This window comes from Hermetia illucens, chromosome 3, assembly GCF_905115235.1.
Source record: "Hermetia illucens chromosome 3, iHerIll2.2.curated.20191125, whole genome shotgun sequence".
NCBI classification, from domain to species: domain Eukaryota; kingdom Metazoa; phylum Arthropoda; class Insecta; order Diptera; family Stratiomyidae; genus Hermetia; species Hermetia illucens.
In genome coordinates this window covers 121,558,273-121,574,602 of record NC_051851.1, presented here as the reverse complement: position 1 = coordinate 121,574,602, position 16,330 = coordinate 121,558,273, and the positions used below count along the sequence as shown (strand labels likewise).

The following is a 16,330-nucleotide window of genomic DNA, read 5'->3' as shown; positions in this document are numbered from 1 at the left end:
CCAATGTCACACTTAGTATTCAGAGACATTCCATTGACTAAGTGAGAACTTATATATTTCTGATATTTCAACCAGTTTGTAGAGCTTCTGGTTCACTTCCTCTGGAACGCTGTCCAAACATGTGAATGATGACAGGAGAATGATCGGATGAAAGTCGGTAACATGGTTCAGTTGAAATTGTTTCCCGACGAATATCTTTCGTAATTCCGAAATCGATGAGATCGGATATTTTACGGCGATCGGTAGGTAGGTAGGTAGGTTGGGTGCCCAAATGAAATGAAATCGTATTCCTTTGTGCCACTCAGAACATTCTGAATTTCCTTACCTTTTGGTTTGACTAGTCAGGAGCCCCAGTGAGTATATTTCGAGTTGTAATCTCTCGCAGGTATGAATCTATTGCCCAGAGTTGAAAAAGGTCCCGAAATTGTTTGGAACTAATTTTGAATTTTGGAGGGCAATAGATTGATGATATGGGTATTTCACCGGACATCTCTGTTACTCGAATATATGTCGCTTGCGGGTAATTGGTACGATAGTTTTCAACGATATAATGGTTGAGATGTGATTTTATAAGAATAGCAGTATCACCATGAGCCTTACCTTCAAGGTGTTTCATATCGTAGAATGTGAATCCTTTGTTGCAAAAATTGTTTTTATCCATTAGGTGTGTTTCAGAGATGAGTATTATATCTATTTCGTTGTTATTGAGGAAGCACTCCAATTCGAATTTGTGTTGGTTAATACCGTTTGCATTGCAATGGCAGATTTTAAGGGTTCTCATTTATTGAGTAAAATTAGAAGCATTTGCGATTGGTTGCGAATTAGTTCCTGCATCATTGCTTGCATGGAGTTTATAAATTGGTTTAAAGATTGCGACAAGGAATATAACCAATCCTTCTAGGTTTTGCTGTTGTTTATAATCATAACGTTCCTCTTGAGCATTTGATTTCAATACGTTTGCGTATGTAGCTCAGGATTGAAGCTGTTTTCCGGGTATTTTAACACTGGGTACAGCGGTCATGGTGGATACCATACCCAACTGTCGTAGCTGCGATTAGATCCGCAAAGGAAAGGAAGAGTCTAGAGGAGACATTGAGGGGTTCAGTAACACTGGAAAGTTTAATTGAGAAAATGCTTGTGTGCCAGGAAAACTGGAATGCAGTTAATGGCATGGTGGGGCGGACCCGGTGCAGGTTGAGAGAAGCAGAGGAGACGAGAATGGCGCGATTATCGTAGTTAGGCATAATCAACTCCTGCGTCATCATGGAAGTTAGGAGTTGGAGATTGTTTTAAATCATACAACCCCTTGTTAGCCAAAAAGGATGAAACCTCATGGTCGCATGCACCAATGGTGTAATAATCCACGTAAATTATGAGAAATTATCAAGGATGATGATTGACTTTTCTGATTGTTTTAATTCGGTGAGAAAATCACTAGTCAATTTGCTTAATATTGGTGGTGGGTCTGATAGGTTGAGCTTTTTAATGGGTAAAAATCATACACTGCCCAGTGAATTGGGTATCTTTTTGAAGATGTTCTCTTCCGATTTCCTCCCGGAGTTATTAAACATAATAAGAAAATGAAACTCGACGGCGAATAACATAAAAATTATTTACTGATGTAAATATACATAAATTTAACCAGAAGCCTGATTTAGACCACAAATGTGGATAAAATAATGAGAAATGTTAAAAGTTCCACATAAATGTATGTCGATTAAAATATGATATACCTATTAAATCATAAAGCAACGTCTCCACTTCCCACATCTCTTCAACGACATTTAATATATACAATATTGCGGTACTTCTATTAAGGGTTTGCTAAGGACGCTAAATGCTGGTACATTTCGCGTCGAATGGTATCGTGGGAAAAGCGTTGCCCTTGTATGAAGAAATATTTTTTATTCCGAGGTATGGATGTTACGGACTGATTGTAGATAAGTTCGAAACTTCCTGTGTCTACCCGGGGATTTTCTTTCCGATCTAAAACCACTGGAAATAGCAACACGTTAGCTTAGTTGTATTCTTCTCTACCTTATATAGCGTAATACGAGTTTCTACCTTTAAATACATCCTCTACTAATTGAGGACATAATTTCGCCGTAACTGGTGTTGACGGAGCCAAGTGAGGATTTTGGTTGATTTCCAATAGCCAGGGTGTACAGTCCTCGTCCACAATGAAGTCGGCTCCAAATAATTCGAAATTATTAGGCTTTTGTATGAAATGTTCTTGATTGGCTAGGAGACATGCTATAATTGTCCTTTTCATCCCTGGATAAATTCTCTGCCGCCAGGCCTTTGGTTTACCAATGATTTGAAGGTACCTCTGAAATGATTTAGTGTCCAACATATTGTACGTTGGTAGCTGTGGGTTACGACGTGGATCAACTACGTAGTCTTTTTGTACACTGAAATTGGTGACATGGATGGCAGGGTCTAAATTATCCAAATTGAAGACTTGTGTGCTGAGCCGCACATAGCATTCCTTATACATCCAAATTTTTAATGGTAATATGCTGGTCACAAGTAGGAATTGCCGAATGTCACCCTTGGCATTGAGGATCAACAGTGGTCGTTCTACGATATATAGTGTAATATATGGTAAAAAATTGTATAGATCTGAACTGCATTCATGAGTTTTAGAAGTTCGTTAAATTGGATCACAATACGCACCTATATACTTTTGCACTAGATAATCTTTAGATACAGCTTGTCTAATGTTATCCAATCTATTCGAGAGAACAATGCCTTTGCCACATTGCGAATGTTTCGGTTTCAAAATCCATATATTTCGACTGCCATCGATATTGCGGTCAGGAGCAACCAAACTTACTTCAGAGATGATTTTTTTAGTTTTCCTAATAATTTTCTCAATATCTTTTCCTGGTGGAGCCTGTATAATTGTGCTTCCTGGCGATGTGAGTAGTAGATGATAAGAAATGAATGATTCCCAGTCCCATTTTACGATATTTCTTCCAGTTGCAGAGTCATCCCGGTCGAACTTCACAAGTTCGGTAACTTGCTTCATGGCAAATTCGAATGTGGAAAAAGGGATATGCCATGCGTATTCGTTGAATAAACTATTGATACCTCCTTTCTCAGTTTTTTCCACGATAAATTTAAGAAATCCTAAACAAGCTGTTATGTGATAATCGTTTTCAAAAATCTCCAGTTCTACTTCTTCAGAGACTAGATATGTCCTTGGAAAGTGCACCTTTGCAGCGTCAGTTTGAGAAAACCAATGTCCGGTGCGCAAGGTTTTTGCAAGGATATTCTTTGGTGTGAAATAAGGTTCTCCGATTTTGTTCAGTATCACGTCTGGATCATTGAGTGCAATAAGGAGCTTCGTGTCTACCCATCTCAAATTCGACCATATTAAATTTATAGGCGCTTGTACGCAAAGTAAAGATAATATTATTTTCTCACATCGACTCCAATATTCATAGAATCCTTCATCTGGAATGATGTTAGGGAGAGACAGTATGGCCTCCGAATAACTAAGGTCGAATTTGCAATTCCTATTGCTTTTATAGTGACTTTCAAAAACGTGTATCCATCCACGCTTCTGGAGCACATCAATTACCACCGATTTCGGACCAATTACTCTGAAAACCTTTTTTTCTCGAATAACAGTTTTCGAATACTTTTTTAAAAGAGCGAAACGGGGCCGGGATACCAAGTTTACTTTGATTTCCACATTGGGTATATTTGCCAAAGATTCATCTATTCTGATTTGAGCCATTGGTTTGGAAGATTCGGACAAAACCGTCTCCACAACCCGTCTGAGATCTTCCGGTAACTCCATTGTGCTACACATTTTCGTATTTTGTATTTCTTCTAAGACATTTTCTTTCAATGGAGATACTGACAACGATGAATGCCTATCGCAACTCAAATTCTCTTCATGGATGTTAGATTGAACGGAATAATCAAATTTGTTCTTTGGGGCTACTTGCGTCATTGTAGATCAATTGCGGTGCGAACTTAACTGACTTTTGAATAATACAAATGTTAATAATTACAAGGAAATTTGCACGATGACGGAGACGAATTAAAAGATTACTGACATGTTACACATTAAAAGATTCACTAGGTGAACTGGGTTTTCGTGTTAACCCTCATAGTGTGTTAAAAAAGAAGCCCGCTGTTTTTACGTTCATCATCAAATTGACATCACTATGAAAAATCCTGGTTTTCATTTTTTTCAAACAATTTTTTTTTATTAATCAGTAGTGGACATCACAAATTTAAAAAATCTTCAACCTAAGAACACTAAGCAGCTAACTTAATCTAGGCTTATAATTATGGAATCTAAATTAAAAAAAAACGATTGCGTTGCTAATGGGTTTCACCTGAAGAAAAGGTTGCAAAAAAATCTCTAATCAGTGTAGATGGTTTAGATGACGGAAGGTGGAGAAGAAGGAGTGAAAGGAGTGCAATAGTGTTTAGGAATGGGACTTTTACAGGGTCAATCTACCAAGAAAATGCATTCAATAATATGTAATATTCCCTCTTTTTAAACATTTTTTTGCTTTCCCAATTACTGGATCTTGAAGTTTAAAGCCGCGGAATCAGGACCGACACCGATTGATTGGATGGACAGCTGGTCAGCTGGACAGGGGGAGTTTGTTTTTTGAATTCTTCGAGCAAGCAGACAGGAGGAACAGCTGGTGAGGCGTGAATCAATCATAATGGTTTTTGGTGGTGGTCATCCGTGAGATGATGCTTTTGTTTCCGCGAGAGCTATTGGATGGGACGCGAGTGCTTGACGTTTGTTTTGCTATTCATGTGTGCAATTAATTTGCAAGCGTGCAAAATTGCATAAACTAGAAAGGCTTCTTCATCGCGGAAAACTTTCACGTTCTCGAGGAATTCTATTCCAAGGTACAGAGTGTACCTTCAGCCATCAGTGTTTCTTGAGGAGGTGGCGTAGAAGCTTTTTGATCTGTTTTTTTTTTCTTTGTAGTGGTTCGTTCATCGAACACGTACAAAAAGAAAAAGGGAAAATGAAGAAAGAGAAACATTCCTAAGAAGAAATTATTAAATAATTAAACTCCGCCATAGCCGGTCCCAAACCCGGTTGTGAAAGGAGAAGGGATGGATAGCTTCAGTCTGAATGGCTGTACGCCACTGCAGCGTCTCAGGCGGTAGGTGAGTAACGTGCAGGAACTTTGCAGCCTTGTAGATTACTTACTGAGGAAGCTATCATTACATCTGGTATAAAATGCAAATCTATCTAATGAGAAGAAGGAGAGGTCCGGTACGGAAAATCGGCGGGAACGTCTGACTTAGTGACTAGATCGGGCTCTCGTAACACAAACAACACGGCGTCGAAACCGCTAGTCGTGGGGTGGTTCGACGTCTAGGTGCCACGACGACCAGGCGTGTTTCTCTGCCTGCTGAAACTGTTTCGCACAAACGGTGGCAACCATTTCAGCAGGTTCGTGTAGACAGCGGATGAAGTGGACTGAAGAAAGGGGCCTCTTCATCATCCTCTCCTACTACGAAATAGCGGCGAGGGCGGGTATAACATCTTACCGCCCCTTGTTGCGCCAAAGATTTGTCGAGCGTTTCCCACAATTCGCGCACGTGATTGTACAGCGAGTCGCAGACCAGTACCGCTTGATAACTCGCAGCAACATACTCCCTGTCATCATCAGGGAGCATGTTCGACTTGAGGTCATCGTGGAAACTGGTGACCGAGATTCGATGGGGGCAGAGGTGCGGCATCAACAACACCCCGCCGCACTGCAGGCAACAGTTTCAGTACTCGCCGAAACACTCTTCTCCACCATCCAGCTGAGTTTTCCGCTGAGGTTCAGAACGAATTCCAAAGAGCGTGTATAGAATTTTCGAAAATGGATCCTTTGAATAAACCAGGTATTCCCAGGCTCTATCCATCTCCAGCATCTCCGAGAATTCTATTTCCAATCAGTGATGAGATTGCATCTCGACTGTGTGCTGATATATTGCTGCTGCAGCTGCAATCACTTGTGAATTGTGGTACAGTTACGGGCGTCAGATTGCGCGGTCAGAAGATTCGCTTTCGTGTTATTACTTTGAGTGACCGACGAGATCCATCATGGAAATTTCGTCTGAGGCAGGACATTACTAGGCCGATTTAAATCAGCTCTGGCAATCCCAGCAGACGTGTAAAGAATAAAGTGCAGATGGCTTACAGGAACTATGACATCCCCATTGAAACACCCTTAGTTGAAATTCTGCACCCACTAAAGCAGAAAATTTCGGTCGTATGCATTCGGTTACGACGGTATGGCGAAAGACATTCCAGACGTGTCCTGAATATAACATACGCGACGATCACCGCCGAAGGCACTCGCCATGCCACTACGCTTGGCATGAATTTTGCCGATGTTAGGCCAGAAGAATTTCCACCCTTTCTCACTGCAGGGACTACCTACCTTAACCCTAAAAACGACACGCTGCAGGATCCCCGGACACAAGATCGATTACTTGCTTACCAACCCTGCGCAAATTCATAACGTCCATTATTAGTGGAAGCGTTAATGTGCACCTCGAATACAACAACATGCTGAGTTCGGTAGATAGGTAGGTAGTTGTAGGACAAGCAACTAGAGGCCAAAGAAACCTCTTTAATTGCTATATCCTTTATGGCAAGGGTTTCGACAGCGTCCCGCATACCTGGCTAATCGATGTCCTACATCTGTATCGCATTGATTCGAAATTAGTAAAGTTTTTGGTGCCAGTGATGGAAAGGTTGCATACCACCTTATCAGTGCCTTCATCTGAGGGCGCCAATACCTCAGAGCCCATCCATATACGGCATCTTCCAGGGGGATTCTTTTAGTCATCTCTGGTTTTGCATGGCACTGAATCCACTTTCATGGCTACTGAATGATGCTAGAGGGCATGGTTTTGCATTAAAGTACGGCCTACGTGCTAAATGCGGACTAACATACACAACAAGTTGTATGCTGGTACTAACGACCACCTTAGAAATCTGTTGCGAATAGTAGACACGTTCAGCCGTGATATTCGGATGGAGTTTGGATTAGACAAGTGTGACATCCATATCGAAGCTATGACCGAGAAAGATACAGTATTGGATCAGGGCCTTGAAGTATGTTAGAACCGTAACCCTGTTGAAGACCGTAACGGTACACTATAGGATTACAGTACTCCTTAGGAGGCAATGTGTTCAGCATTGCGCCCGCACAAGATTATTATCCTGATTTGATTCAGGTACTCATTCACAGCTGAGTTGGAAAATCACGGTCGCTCGACTTTGTTTACTGGAACGGGGGTTGTTGATATCAACCCACTTTCTTCTTCTGTAGAAGCTGAGTTGACATAGTACAGAGCCATCGTCCAGTGGTGATGCAAGGCTGTCATGGTTATTGCATAATAATTTCCTTTGTTTTTGGGAATTGCCTGCAATACTTCTGTTGCTCCTTATTTCAGTCCCACTACTAATGCAGCAACAGAATCACCGTCACTCCAGTGGTTTTTTCCGGAAGCAATTTTAAACTGAAATTTAAAAATAAAATACAATGTTGTTCTCAACTACAATGCTCTATCCTGTACACCCTTTGTTTTAGTTTCTCTATCTGCGCTGATACGCGTTCCATACTTACTTGCAAATTCTGAAACTTTGGGTTCAGGTCATCTTTCGAATCGTATTTTCTCGAAACTTTTTATTTCCATAGCATTCTTGAAATTCTTAAAATCTTTCTGACGCTTCAGTATGTTTTCCTCTTTCTTTTTGCTATTTCTTCCATTTTTCTTATCGCTTTGGCATTTCAAGTCTTTCGCAATTTATTCTTGTCATTTTGCAGCTTTTTTTTGTCGTTTTTGCCTTTCTCTTGCCGTTTCATTGCTTTATCCATTTTTTCATTTTGCCGCTTTATAGATGCTTTTCCTCGGTGTTTCAACAATGTTTGCGGTAGATTTAGTATACTGCTATCAACTACACCGCCTGATGTTCCAGGTATTCCTTGATACGCTTCAATAATGGCTGTAGAACCACATTAGAGATCTTGTTCGTTAACGTTAAGACCTCGTGACTCCAAAGCTTCGTGGAGTTCCAATGCCGCCAACTTCCTTTGGAGCTGCTCCATTTTTAGTGGTTTGAGTTAGGAGGTGGCTAGTTAGTCAAAGTTTAAGAAAATAACTGATTTGGAAGATAATTTCCTTTATTGGCTAATAATTTTTTAAAATAAATACACACGGGGACTAACTGTCTCCTTGCTCAAAATTTATCTAACAAAGCAATAAAACACTGAGTTAGGGACAGTTGATCCCTGAAATACTGCATTTCTGTTGATTTTATAGAGATATTAGTATTAACAAAAATTATCTTCCAAATTAATTATCCATTTTAGACTTTGAAATTTTATCATTTGTGCTTACGCAATTCCACCACTGCCCGTAATTATTAAGTGTATCCCTAATTGAATGCCATGACTTCCATCCTCGGATTGGGTGTTATTTTGTGAAAATCTGGGGCTCCCAGCATAATAAGTTGCACATGAGCTGACAGCTGTGGTATTCTGCTACCTTACTATACCAGAGTGACATTTTGTGGAAACGGCTTTCAAGTCAATGTTACATCGGCCTCCGTCTCGATTATTATCTTGGCAGGGCTGCAAGTACGTTCAAAGGTATGACACTATTAAGATGAGCGTGCAGGCTCAGTTGAGACGGGCACCTGACTAGCGCCTGATCCCTATTCTGAATACAAACTCCCATAAGGATTTGTATCAACCTTCGTGTGAACTCTCTGCTCGATCATTTAAGGCGACTGCACTTTCTAGCAGAGATAGCTGGGACACAAAATGCAATGACAACATAAACAACAATTACGACGATATAACCGGCAATAGCCAACAATGTTAAAAGGACCAATGCACCACACTCACCGCTTTTGGCAGCTAAAATGGTAGATTGCACTATAAATCCCTTTGCAAGAAGCCCGGATTTACGACTGAAAAAGTAGAAAGGCCCATTCTCCCAACGTAGAATGTGACTAATAGTGAACAAGTCGGGAAACCGGAAGCTGGACGCTTCAGGTACGAAAGGTTTTGTGTATTTCTTAGTACGTAGCACGTAATATATGCATATATTATGTGAGAATATCCACTTTCGGATGATATTGACATTCATAGTCTTGAATTAGCAAAGAAGCGACAACTTTGACGTATTATAATTTTGTTAGTAATAGTGCGATTTCCACCAAACTTGGTAAGATCATGCTCTATGTTATATCCTATATTTCGTGGTCCTAGCATGAAATTAAGGGGAGTCTTGCAGCGAATTACTAAAAATTATAGTAATATACTATTATTAACTTTATTTGTGCAGATATCAGTATGGAAGGTATTTCGGAGCCCAGGCACCATATAGTGGCAGCCTCTTGATTTTTTTTCAGATTTTTTGGTTGGGTAGTTTCTGAGAATGGCCCCCGTAAAGGAATGGTCACTTTCAATCCCCCGCCCTCCCCACCTTTTCAACAAATGTCAAAACTAAGACCGTGTTCGAAAAGTACTAACCGAGACCTTTAATTTGATACCCCACATGACTATATTTGATGAAAAAAAAATTTCCACCCCCCTTTTGCATGTATGGGGACCCCCCCTTAAATTCGTCATTAAAAGATGTAATTCACTGTATGCGTGAGCGTTCACAGTTCCCAGCTTTCCACCAAATTTGGTGTCAATCGCTGCAACCGTCTGCGAGAAAAATGCGTGTGACGGACAGACAGACAGACAGACGGACAGACAGACAGACAGACAGACAGACAGTAAACCGATTTTAATAAGGTTTTGTGTTTACACAAAACCTTAAAAAGGGAGTGACACCGTGGAGGGTAAGAGTCCTGGCGACCAAAAAGGAGAGACGCCATCGAATTCGAGGTAGAAAAAGAATGGAAAGCTTCAAGTTGCGTAATATTACTTTGCTGGGAAAAAAGGGTGACAAACTTCTCAACCAGGTAGAAACGCAAGTCATCTCACCGGAGAGGGTGGACATCTTCCGAAAAGCAAGGGTAGAGGAAGAAAGGCTACTCGAGAAGCGCGGGGTGGACCTACGGAAAATGAAGGCTGCTACTATCGTCCAAGACAAACATCCCTAAAAACGGCATTATGGAGGTGGGAACCGCTGGACCTTATTACATACCAATGACGCTATTGGAAAACAGCCGCAATCGATTAAAGGAGGCGAGATTAAAACAGCGTGGATCTGCCGTTAAGGATACAACAAGAAGAATTCCGCTAGGTGGTAACAAAACGGGCCAAGCTGCGTCGAAAAAAGGTGAAAATTCAAAACAAAAACGTAAATTGAACAGCGACGGCAGTGACTATTGTACCAAAGCCGAAATCAACTACGACGACAGCATCAGCGCTAAGGAAGAAGAGAAGGGCCAAACCACGGTCAGAAGCTATTCTCATCAAATCGAATAAAAAGAGATCTTTCAAGGAAGTTCTTCGGGAAGAACGCAACAAAGTCAAACCACAAGACGTTGGGGTAGGCGTTCAATCTACCTGCCGGACTCGAACCGCCCACATACTTGTTGAAGTTGGATCGAAGACCGACAAGTCGAGTACGTTTTGCGAGACAATCCACAACATTCTAGGCACGAAAGCAGTGATTTCCCGCTTAGAACCCATGTGTGCCCTTGAAATAAGGAGACTGGATTTGGGAATCTGTAAACTTCAGAGGACAAAAATAGGCTATTGAGACTATCTTGATTCCGAGAAAATAAAGATCGGGTGGATAAATTGCAGGATGAGGAGCAGAGCATTTTCAGGACGCTATTTTAAGTGCAGGGGCTTGTAAAGGACAGGACAGGATCATTTTGTGTTACAAGTGCTGTGCTCTTCGCAAGGACCCCGGTTTACAGAAAGAAGATGTGGAAAAGTCAAGCATCATAATCTACATCTTGCAAACGGACATGCAGAGGAGTCCAACTGCTTACGCCCTGATGGGGCAGATGGTGCAAGCAAGAAGAGTTGACTTGACTTATTGTTTCTCAGCGAGCACTACGAGATAGAAACTCACCATCGTAGCAGGTCGATATATCTGGCACTGCTGTCATTTGGGCGAGGGATATGATTAACTTGCGTAGCTCACATTCTTCTTTTTCTTCAGCCTTTGTCCCGTTCACAAGCGGGGTCGGCTCGTCGTGATCGGCTTCGCCATTTGGCTCTATCGAATGCCTGATCTGGGTGCAATCTCGAGGCTTTCAAATCCCCATCCAGCGTATCAAGCCACCGTTGCTTAGGTCTGCCTTTTGGTCGTTTACCATCGACTTCGATGTTCAGACCAATCTTTGCAAGTGAATTCTCGTTTGCACGAATTGCGTGACCATACCATCGAAGACGCCTCTCTCGCAACTTTTCCACGATCGGTGCAACCCCATAACGATCGCGGATATCCCCATTTCGGACGTGATCTAAACGTGTGACGCCACTAGTCCAACGTAGCATCTTCGTCTCCATTACCGCAAGACGCCGTTCATTGTCTTTTATGGTCGGCCAACACTCAGAACCATAGAGAGCGACTGGACGGACGACATTGCGGTAAATTTTAGATTTGAGACGTTCGTTGATACGTCGATCACAAAGGACACCAGTTGTGGAACGCCACTTCATCCAGGTTGCGTTAATGCGTGAAGCAATTTCATAACGCAGCTCTCCATTGGCTGATAGCGTTGACCCGAGGTATTTAAATCGCTCAGTTCTGGGCAGATCACTGCCGCTGACAGTGATTGTGCTTGTTTCATGGGGATCGGTCGTCAAAAATTCAGTTTTGTTTAAATTCAATCTGAGACCGTGTTGCATGAGGCGATCATTCCATTTTTGAACAAGTTGCTCGAGATCATTTTTGCTATCAGATGCTAGGAAAACATCATCTGCATAAAGCAGTGTGTATGGCGCTGGACGTTGGATATCCCGTGTGACGGCGTCCATAACAAGGACAAAGAGGAGTGGTGAGAGGGCACTTCCTTGATGAACTCCAACAGAGACACGAAGCGGTTTTGATACACCCGTCATACTTCGAACTTTACTTTTCGGATCGTGGTAGAGCAATTGAACCCAGCGCATGAGTTCTTCTGGCACGAAGTGTTGTCGTAAAGCATACCAGATGAGTTCGTGTGGTACACGAACTCTCTCTAGATCCAGAAAGGCAATGTAAAGAGGGCGATGCTTCTCACGGTGTTTCTCCATGAGTAACCGCGCAGCGTGTATTGCGTCAGTAGTTCCGCAGTTCTTGACAAATCCGGCTTGATTCACGGTTATTTCAACGATTTCGCGAATACGGTTGTCAAGAATGCGTTCAAAAATCTTCATGGTATGGGAAAGTAACCGGATCGGACGGTAATTTGAACATTCTGCTGGACTACCTTTCTTTTTCCATATTGGAACAGTGGTACTTTCTTGCCAGTCAGATGGTGTTCTTCCTTCCTGAATAACCCGGTTAAAGAATTCACTGAGCACAGTGTTGGGTCCCAGCTCTTCGCTTTCCAGAGCTCAGATGCGATGTCGTCAGGTCCTGTTGCTTTCCCCGATTTCATTTGTTTTATTGCCTCCTCGACTTCAGTTGCGCTGACTGGTGGAACTGCTCCAAATGTCGGCAATGATTGTGGAAGTGGAGGATGAGCAAATTCTTCAGTTGAAATCTGCTCGAAGTATTCTTGCCATCTATCCGTTGCGGCCCGACGGTTGGTAAGCAAAGTACCGTTCTTGTCATTAACACAACAGAAGTGTTCGATATCCTGTGTGCGTTCATCACGGCTTTTAGCAAGTCGATACAGATCTCTCTCGCCATCCCGAGTGTCCAGTTTATCGTAAAGATTTTTGAAATGGTTCGCTCGGGTGACAGCGACCGCTTTCTTTGCTTCCCGGTTGGCATTCTTATAAATTTGCCAATTAGCAGGCGTTTTATCGTCGAGAAATTTGTGGTAGAGGCGTTTCTTTTCACGGACCTTCATTTCAACATCATCATTCCAAAGCCAAGTTTCTCGGTTGATGTACCGCTTACCCGGCTTGGTGACCCCGAGGGTTGCAGATTCCGCTTTGTGGATCGTGTCTTTCATTTGGTTCCATGATTCTTCCACATTCGTAATGGTTGGCAATCGTATGAGTGAGACCGTTTCTTCATTCTTCTCACCAAATCGCCATCATTTAATGCGCGGCGGGCCAGTGCGTTCCTCACGCCGTTTTATCGGTGGCTTAATTCGCAGGACAGCAATTAACGGCCGATGCTGAGGTGCGATGGTCTCATAGGGAACGACTTTGCAATCAGTGACAGTGGTAAAATGTTGACGTCTTATGAGAATATAGTCGATTTGCGTTTTATTGTTCCCACTATAAAATGTGGGAAGATGAGACAATCGTTTGATGAACCATGTATTCATAAGTACAAGGTCATGGGTGTCCGCAAAATCGATTATACGCTCGCCACCTTCATTGCGCGCTCCGAACCCCTTTCCCCCATGGCACCTGTTACCGTCTGCTTTTTCACCCACATGACCATTAAGGTCGCCGGCAATGATTATGTAATCGTCAGCAGGCACGTGACAAGTCTTTTCATCGAGAAGTTGCCAGAAGGCATCTTTCTCGGCATCTGGTCGGCCTGTCTGTGGTGCATACGAGGTGAAGAAGCGAATAGTGCGATCAGCTGATATAATGGTGAGCTTCATCAGCCGATCATCAAATCGTTCGACTTCTTTAATGGCATTACGGAAACCCTCTGAGATGGCAATGCCAACACCATATTGAGTGTGTGGGTTACCAAAATAGAGAAGTTTGTAGCCATTTTTACCGCGTTCGCGTTCAATGTCGCAGCTTTTGGAACCAGACCATCGGGTTTCTTGCAGAGCGCAGATGTCAATGCACCTTTTCCGAAGGGCTCTTGCGAGTTCTTCGGTCTTTCCAGTTAGGGTACCAACATTTAGCGTGCAGACACGTATTTGTTTTGTTCGTTGTGTGCGGACTAACTTGCTTACGTCCTGACGCCGTCCATGCGTCAAGAACCCTTGCCCATTTCTCGACAGGACCGGGGCCCGTCCTGACTGAGGTGGACGCCCTAGCATTTCTCCGAGGCCCGTGACTTAATCTGATCATCATGTTTGTAACGACATTCTATGCATTCTCTTGGTCGACCTGTCGCGGGGCCTGTCACCAAGAGAGATCAGGTAGGATTTAGCATAGTAGAATAACTCCAACTATACTCTATTTATCTCTTTCCCTGATCTCAGCATTTTATTTTTGTTTTACTGAGGATAGTACAGAGTATGTTGCCTCAAACCCTCCTCCTTTACCTGGGCTTGGGACCAGCATACTATGTTAATAGCATGGCGGAGTTAACTTGCGTAGCTCACATTGAACAAGTCTATGTCCGTTTTTTGGAATAGGCTCGCCGCTTTGGAGGACGAGATTCGAAACACGGAAGGAAGAGTTCTAATCGTAGGAGACAATGACGCCAGAGCGCTTAAAAGGGGCATGTTTCAACCAGATTCTCGAGGCACACCAATTTTGGAGATGGCCGCCAGGACAGGACTTATTGTCTTAAATATCGGTAGCGCTCCGACATTTCCCTGGTTGCGAGGGCACTATCCTTGGCGTAACTTTTGCTATGGAGTACTTAATGGCAGCGGTGCAACAATGGAGGCCAGTGATCAGTACATTTCCTTGGAAGTAACAAACTGGTCCTCCCAAAGCACGTATGGTAAACACTTACCGGTTGGAAGATAGGAAAAATCTACGTTGGCAAATTTGCTGAAACTCTCTCGAGAAGGGTAAATGAACAACAAGCCGTGGACCTGGACAGAAGAACTGCCGCTGAATCATTAGTACATTCGTCCAACAGGAGACTCCGCCACGGTTACCTGTGTACTGGAGGATGAAATTACTAGTTCTCGAAAAACTGCATCAGACTTCGACGGATTGTTCAACGTGTAAGAGGGCAAAAGAAAGTAGCCCTTAGATTGGCAAAATATAAGAGCGCGAAAAAAGGAACTGCTGTTGGCACCAGCACGTTAACAGAGAGACGGTGTCCATCGATCATCCTGTTCCATGAAAATAGTGAAGATGGAAGAAATCGTGCAAGTCGGTGACTACTGCGGAATGCCCACTTTTCACTGCAAATTAACTAGCGAGTGGTGTTCCTTGTGACGCTAGACGTAAGAAACGCTTTCAGTTCTGCGAGGTGTTGCCAGCGGATATTGAGGAACTTTTCAAAGGACCGATACTCAGGAAGGAGGGTCAAAGGGTAGTAGGTCCCAGGGCGAAAGGTGGTTTGGTACCCACGATGGAGTATAAAACCTGGGAAATGCCTGCTGAACCAACACAAACAACTCTACTACCAAACCCTATCTCCGCCACAACGCGGTGACCGCTGGAAGCTCTTTCTTAACGAAAAGCTGCAGACGGAGAAGGATGAAGGCGAGTCTCCCGCGCCTAAAAACGGGACAAATTGTACCAACTGGTCCTCCAGGTTGGGGGTTGGGTAGGGCTGACAACCCTACACGGAAAACAACTTGGTACGAAGCCACAATAGGAGCCTCGGACTGGACGGATTATACAACGATGAACCCGGCAACGACAACGGAATAACGATTTGCGCATTTTCTCATGGAACGTGCGCTCCCTGTACAGAGATGAAGCTGATAAGCAGCTAGCCGATACCCGATAGGCTGATGTAACAGCGTTACAGGAGATGCATTGGACAGGGACCGGTTTCCTGGAGAAGAGCGGCTACACCATATATTATAGTGGCCATCCAGTAAACCATGTGCTCGGAGTAGGTTTTTTAGTCAGCCAAAAAATGAAACCTGCTGTTATCGGCTTTGAAAACATAAGTGAACGGCTATGCACTCTGTGAGGCAAGTTTACAAATATAAGCCTCATAAACGTTCACGCCCCTACAGAGGAGACTGCAGAGTCGGAGAAGTATACCTTCTACGAGGCAGTAGAACGAACCCTCGAAGCCTGCCCGAGATATGATATCAAAATCATACTTGAGGATTTTAACAGCCAAGTAGGGGAGGAGCCCGTGTTCAGGCGATACGTTGGCTCCCATAGCTTACACGAAAATACAAATGATAACGGACTGCGGATTATTCAATTAGCAGGGTCACACGAAATGGTTGTTGGAAGTACCTGGTTTGCGCAGAAAGCGGTCCACAAACATACATGGGCCTTTCCAGACGGGACCACTTTCAACCGAATTGACCACGTGTTGATCGAACGCCGCCACCTCTCAGCCTTGATGAATGTCAGAACATATAGGGGGGCCAATATAGACTCGGATCACTATCTCGTTGGCATGGTGCTCCGAGCTCGAA

The 16,330-nt window shown here is 43.2% G+C and overlaps 1 protein-coding gene across 2 annotated transcripts; it reads right to left on the bottom strand.

The window, feature by feature from the left end:
- Positions 1–1,654: 1,654 nt before the first annotated feature.
- LOC119651859 (tubulin glycylase 3A-like) lies at positions 1,655–4,054 on the bottom strand. 2 transcript variants are annotated; one of them, XM_038055666.1, is made up of 4 exons: positions 2,677–4,054; positions 2,328–2,580; positions 2,065–2,190; positions 1,864–1,995 (listed from the first exon to the last, which is right to left on the bottom strand). In XM_038055666.1, the coding sequence occupies exons 1-3, from the start codon at positions 3,962–3,964 to the stop codon at positions 2,067–2,069; spliced, it is 1,665 nt and encodes a 554-aa protein (XP_037911594.1). In that variant the 5' UTR covers positions 3,965–4,054; the 3' UTR covers positions 1,864–1,995; positions 2,065–2,066. The 2 variants fall into 2 exon arrangements, with proteins under 2 accessions (XP_037911593.1, XP_037911594.1); XM_038055665.1 differs by having other exon boundaries at positions 1,655–1,995; positions 2,065–2,580.
- Between the last annotated feature and the right edge of the window lie 12,276 nt (positions 4,055–16,330).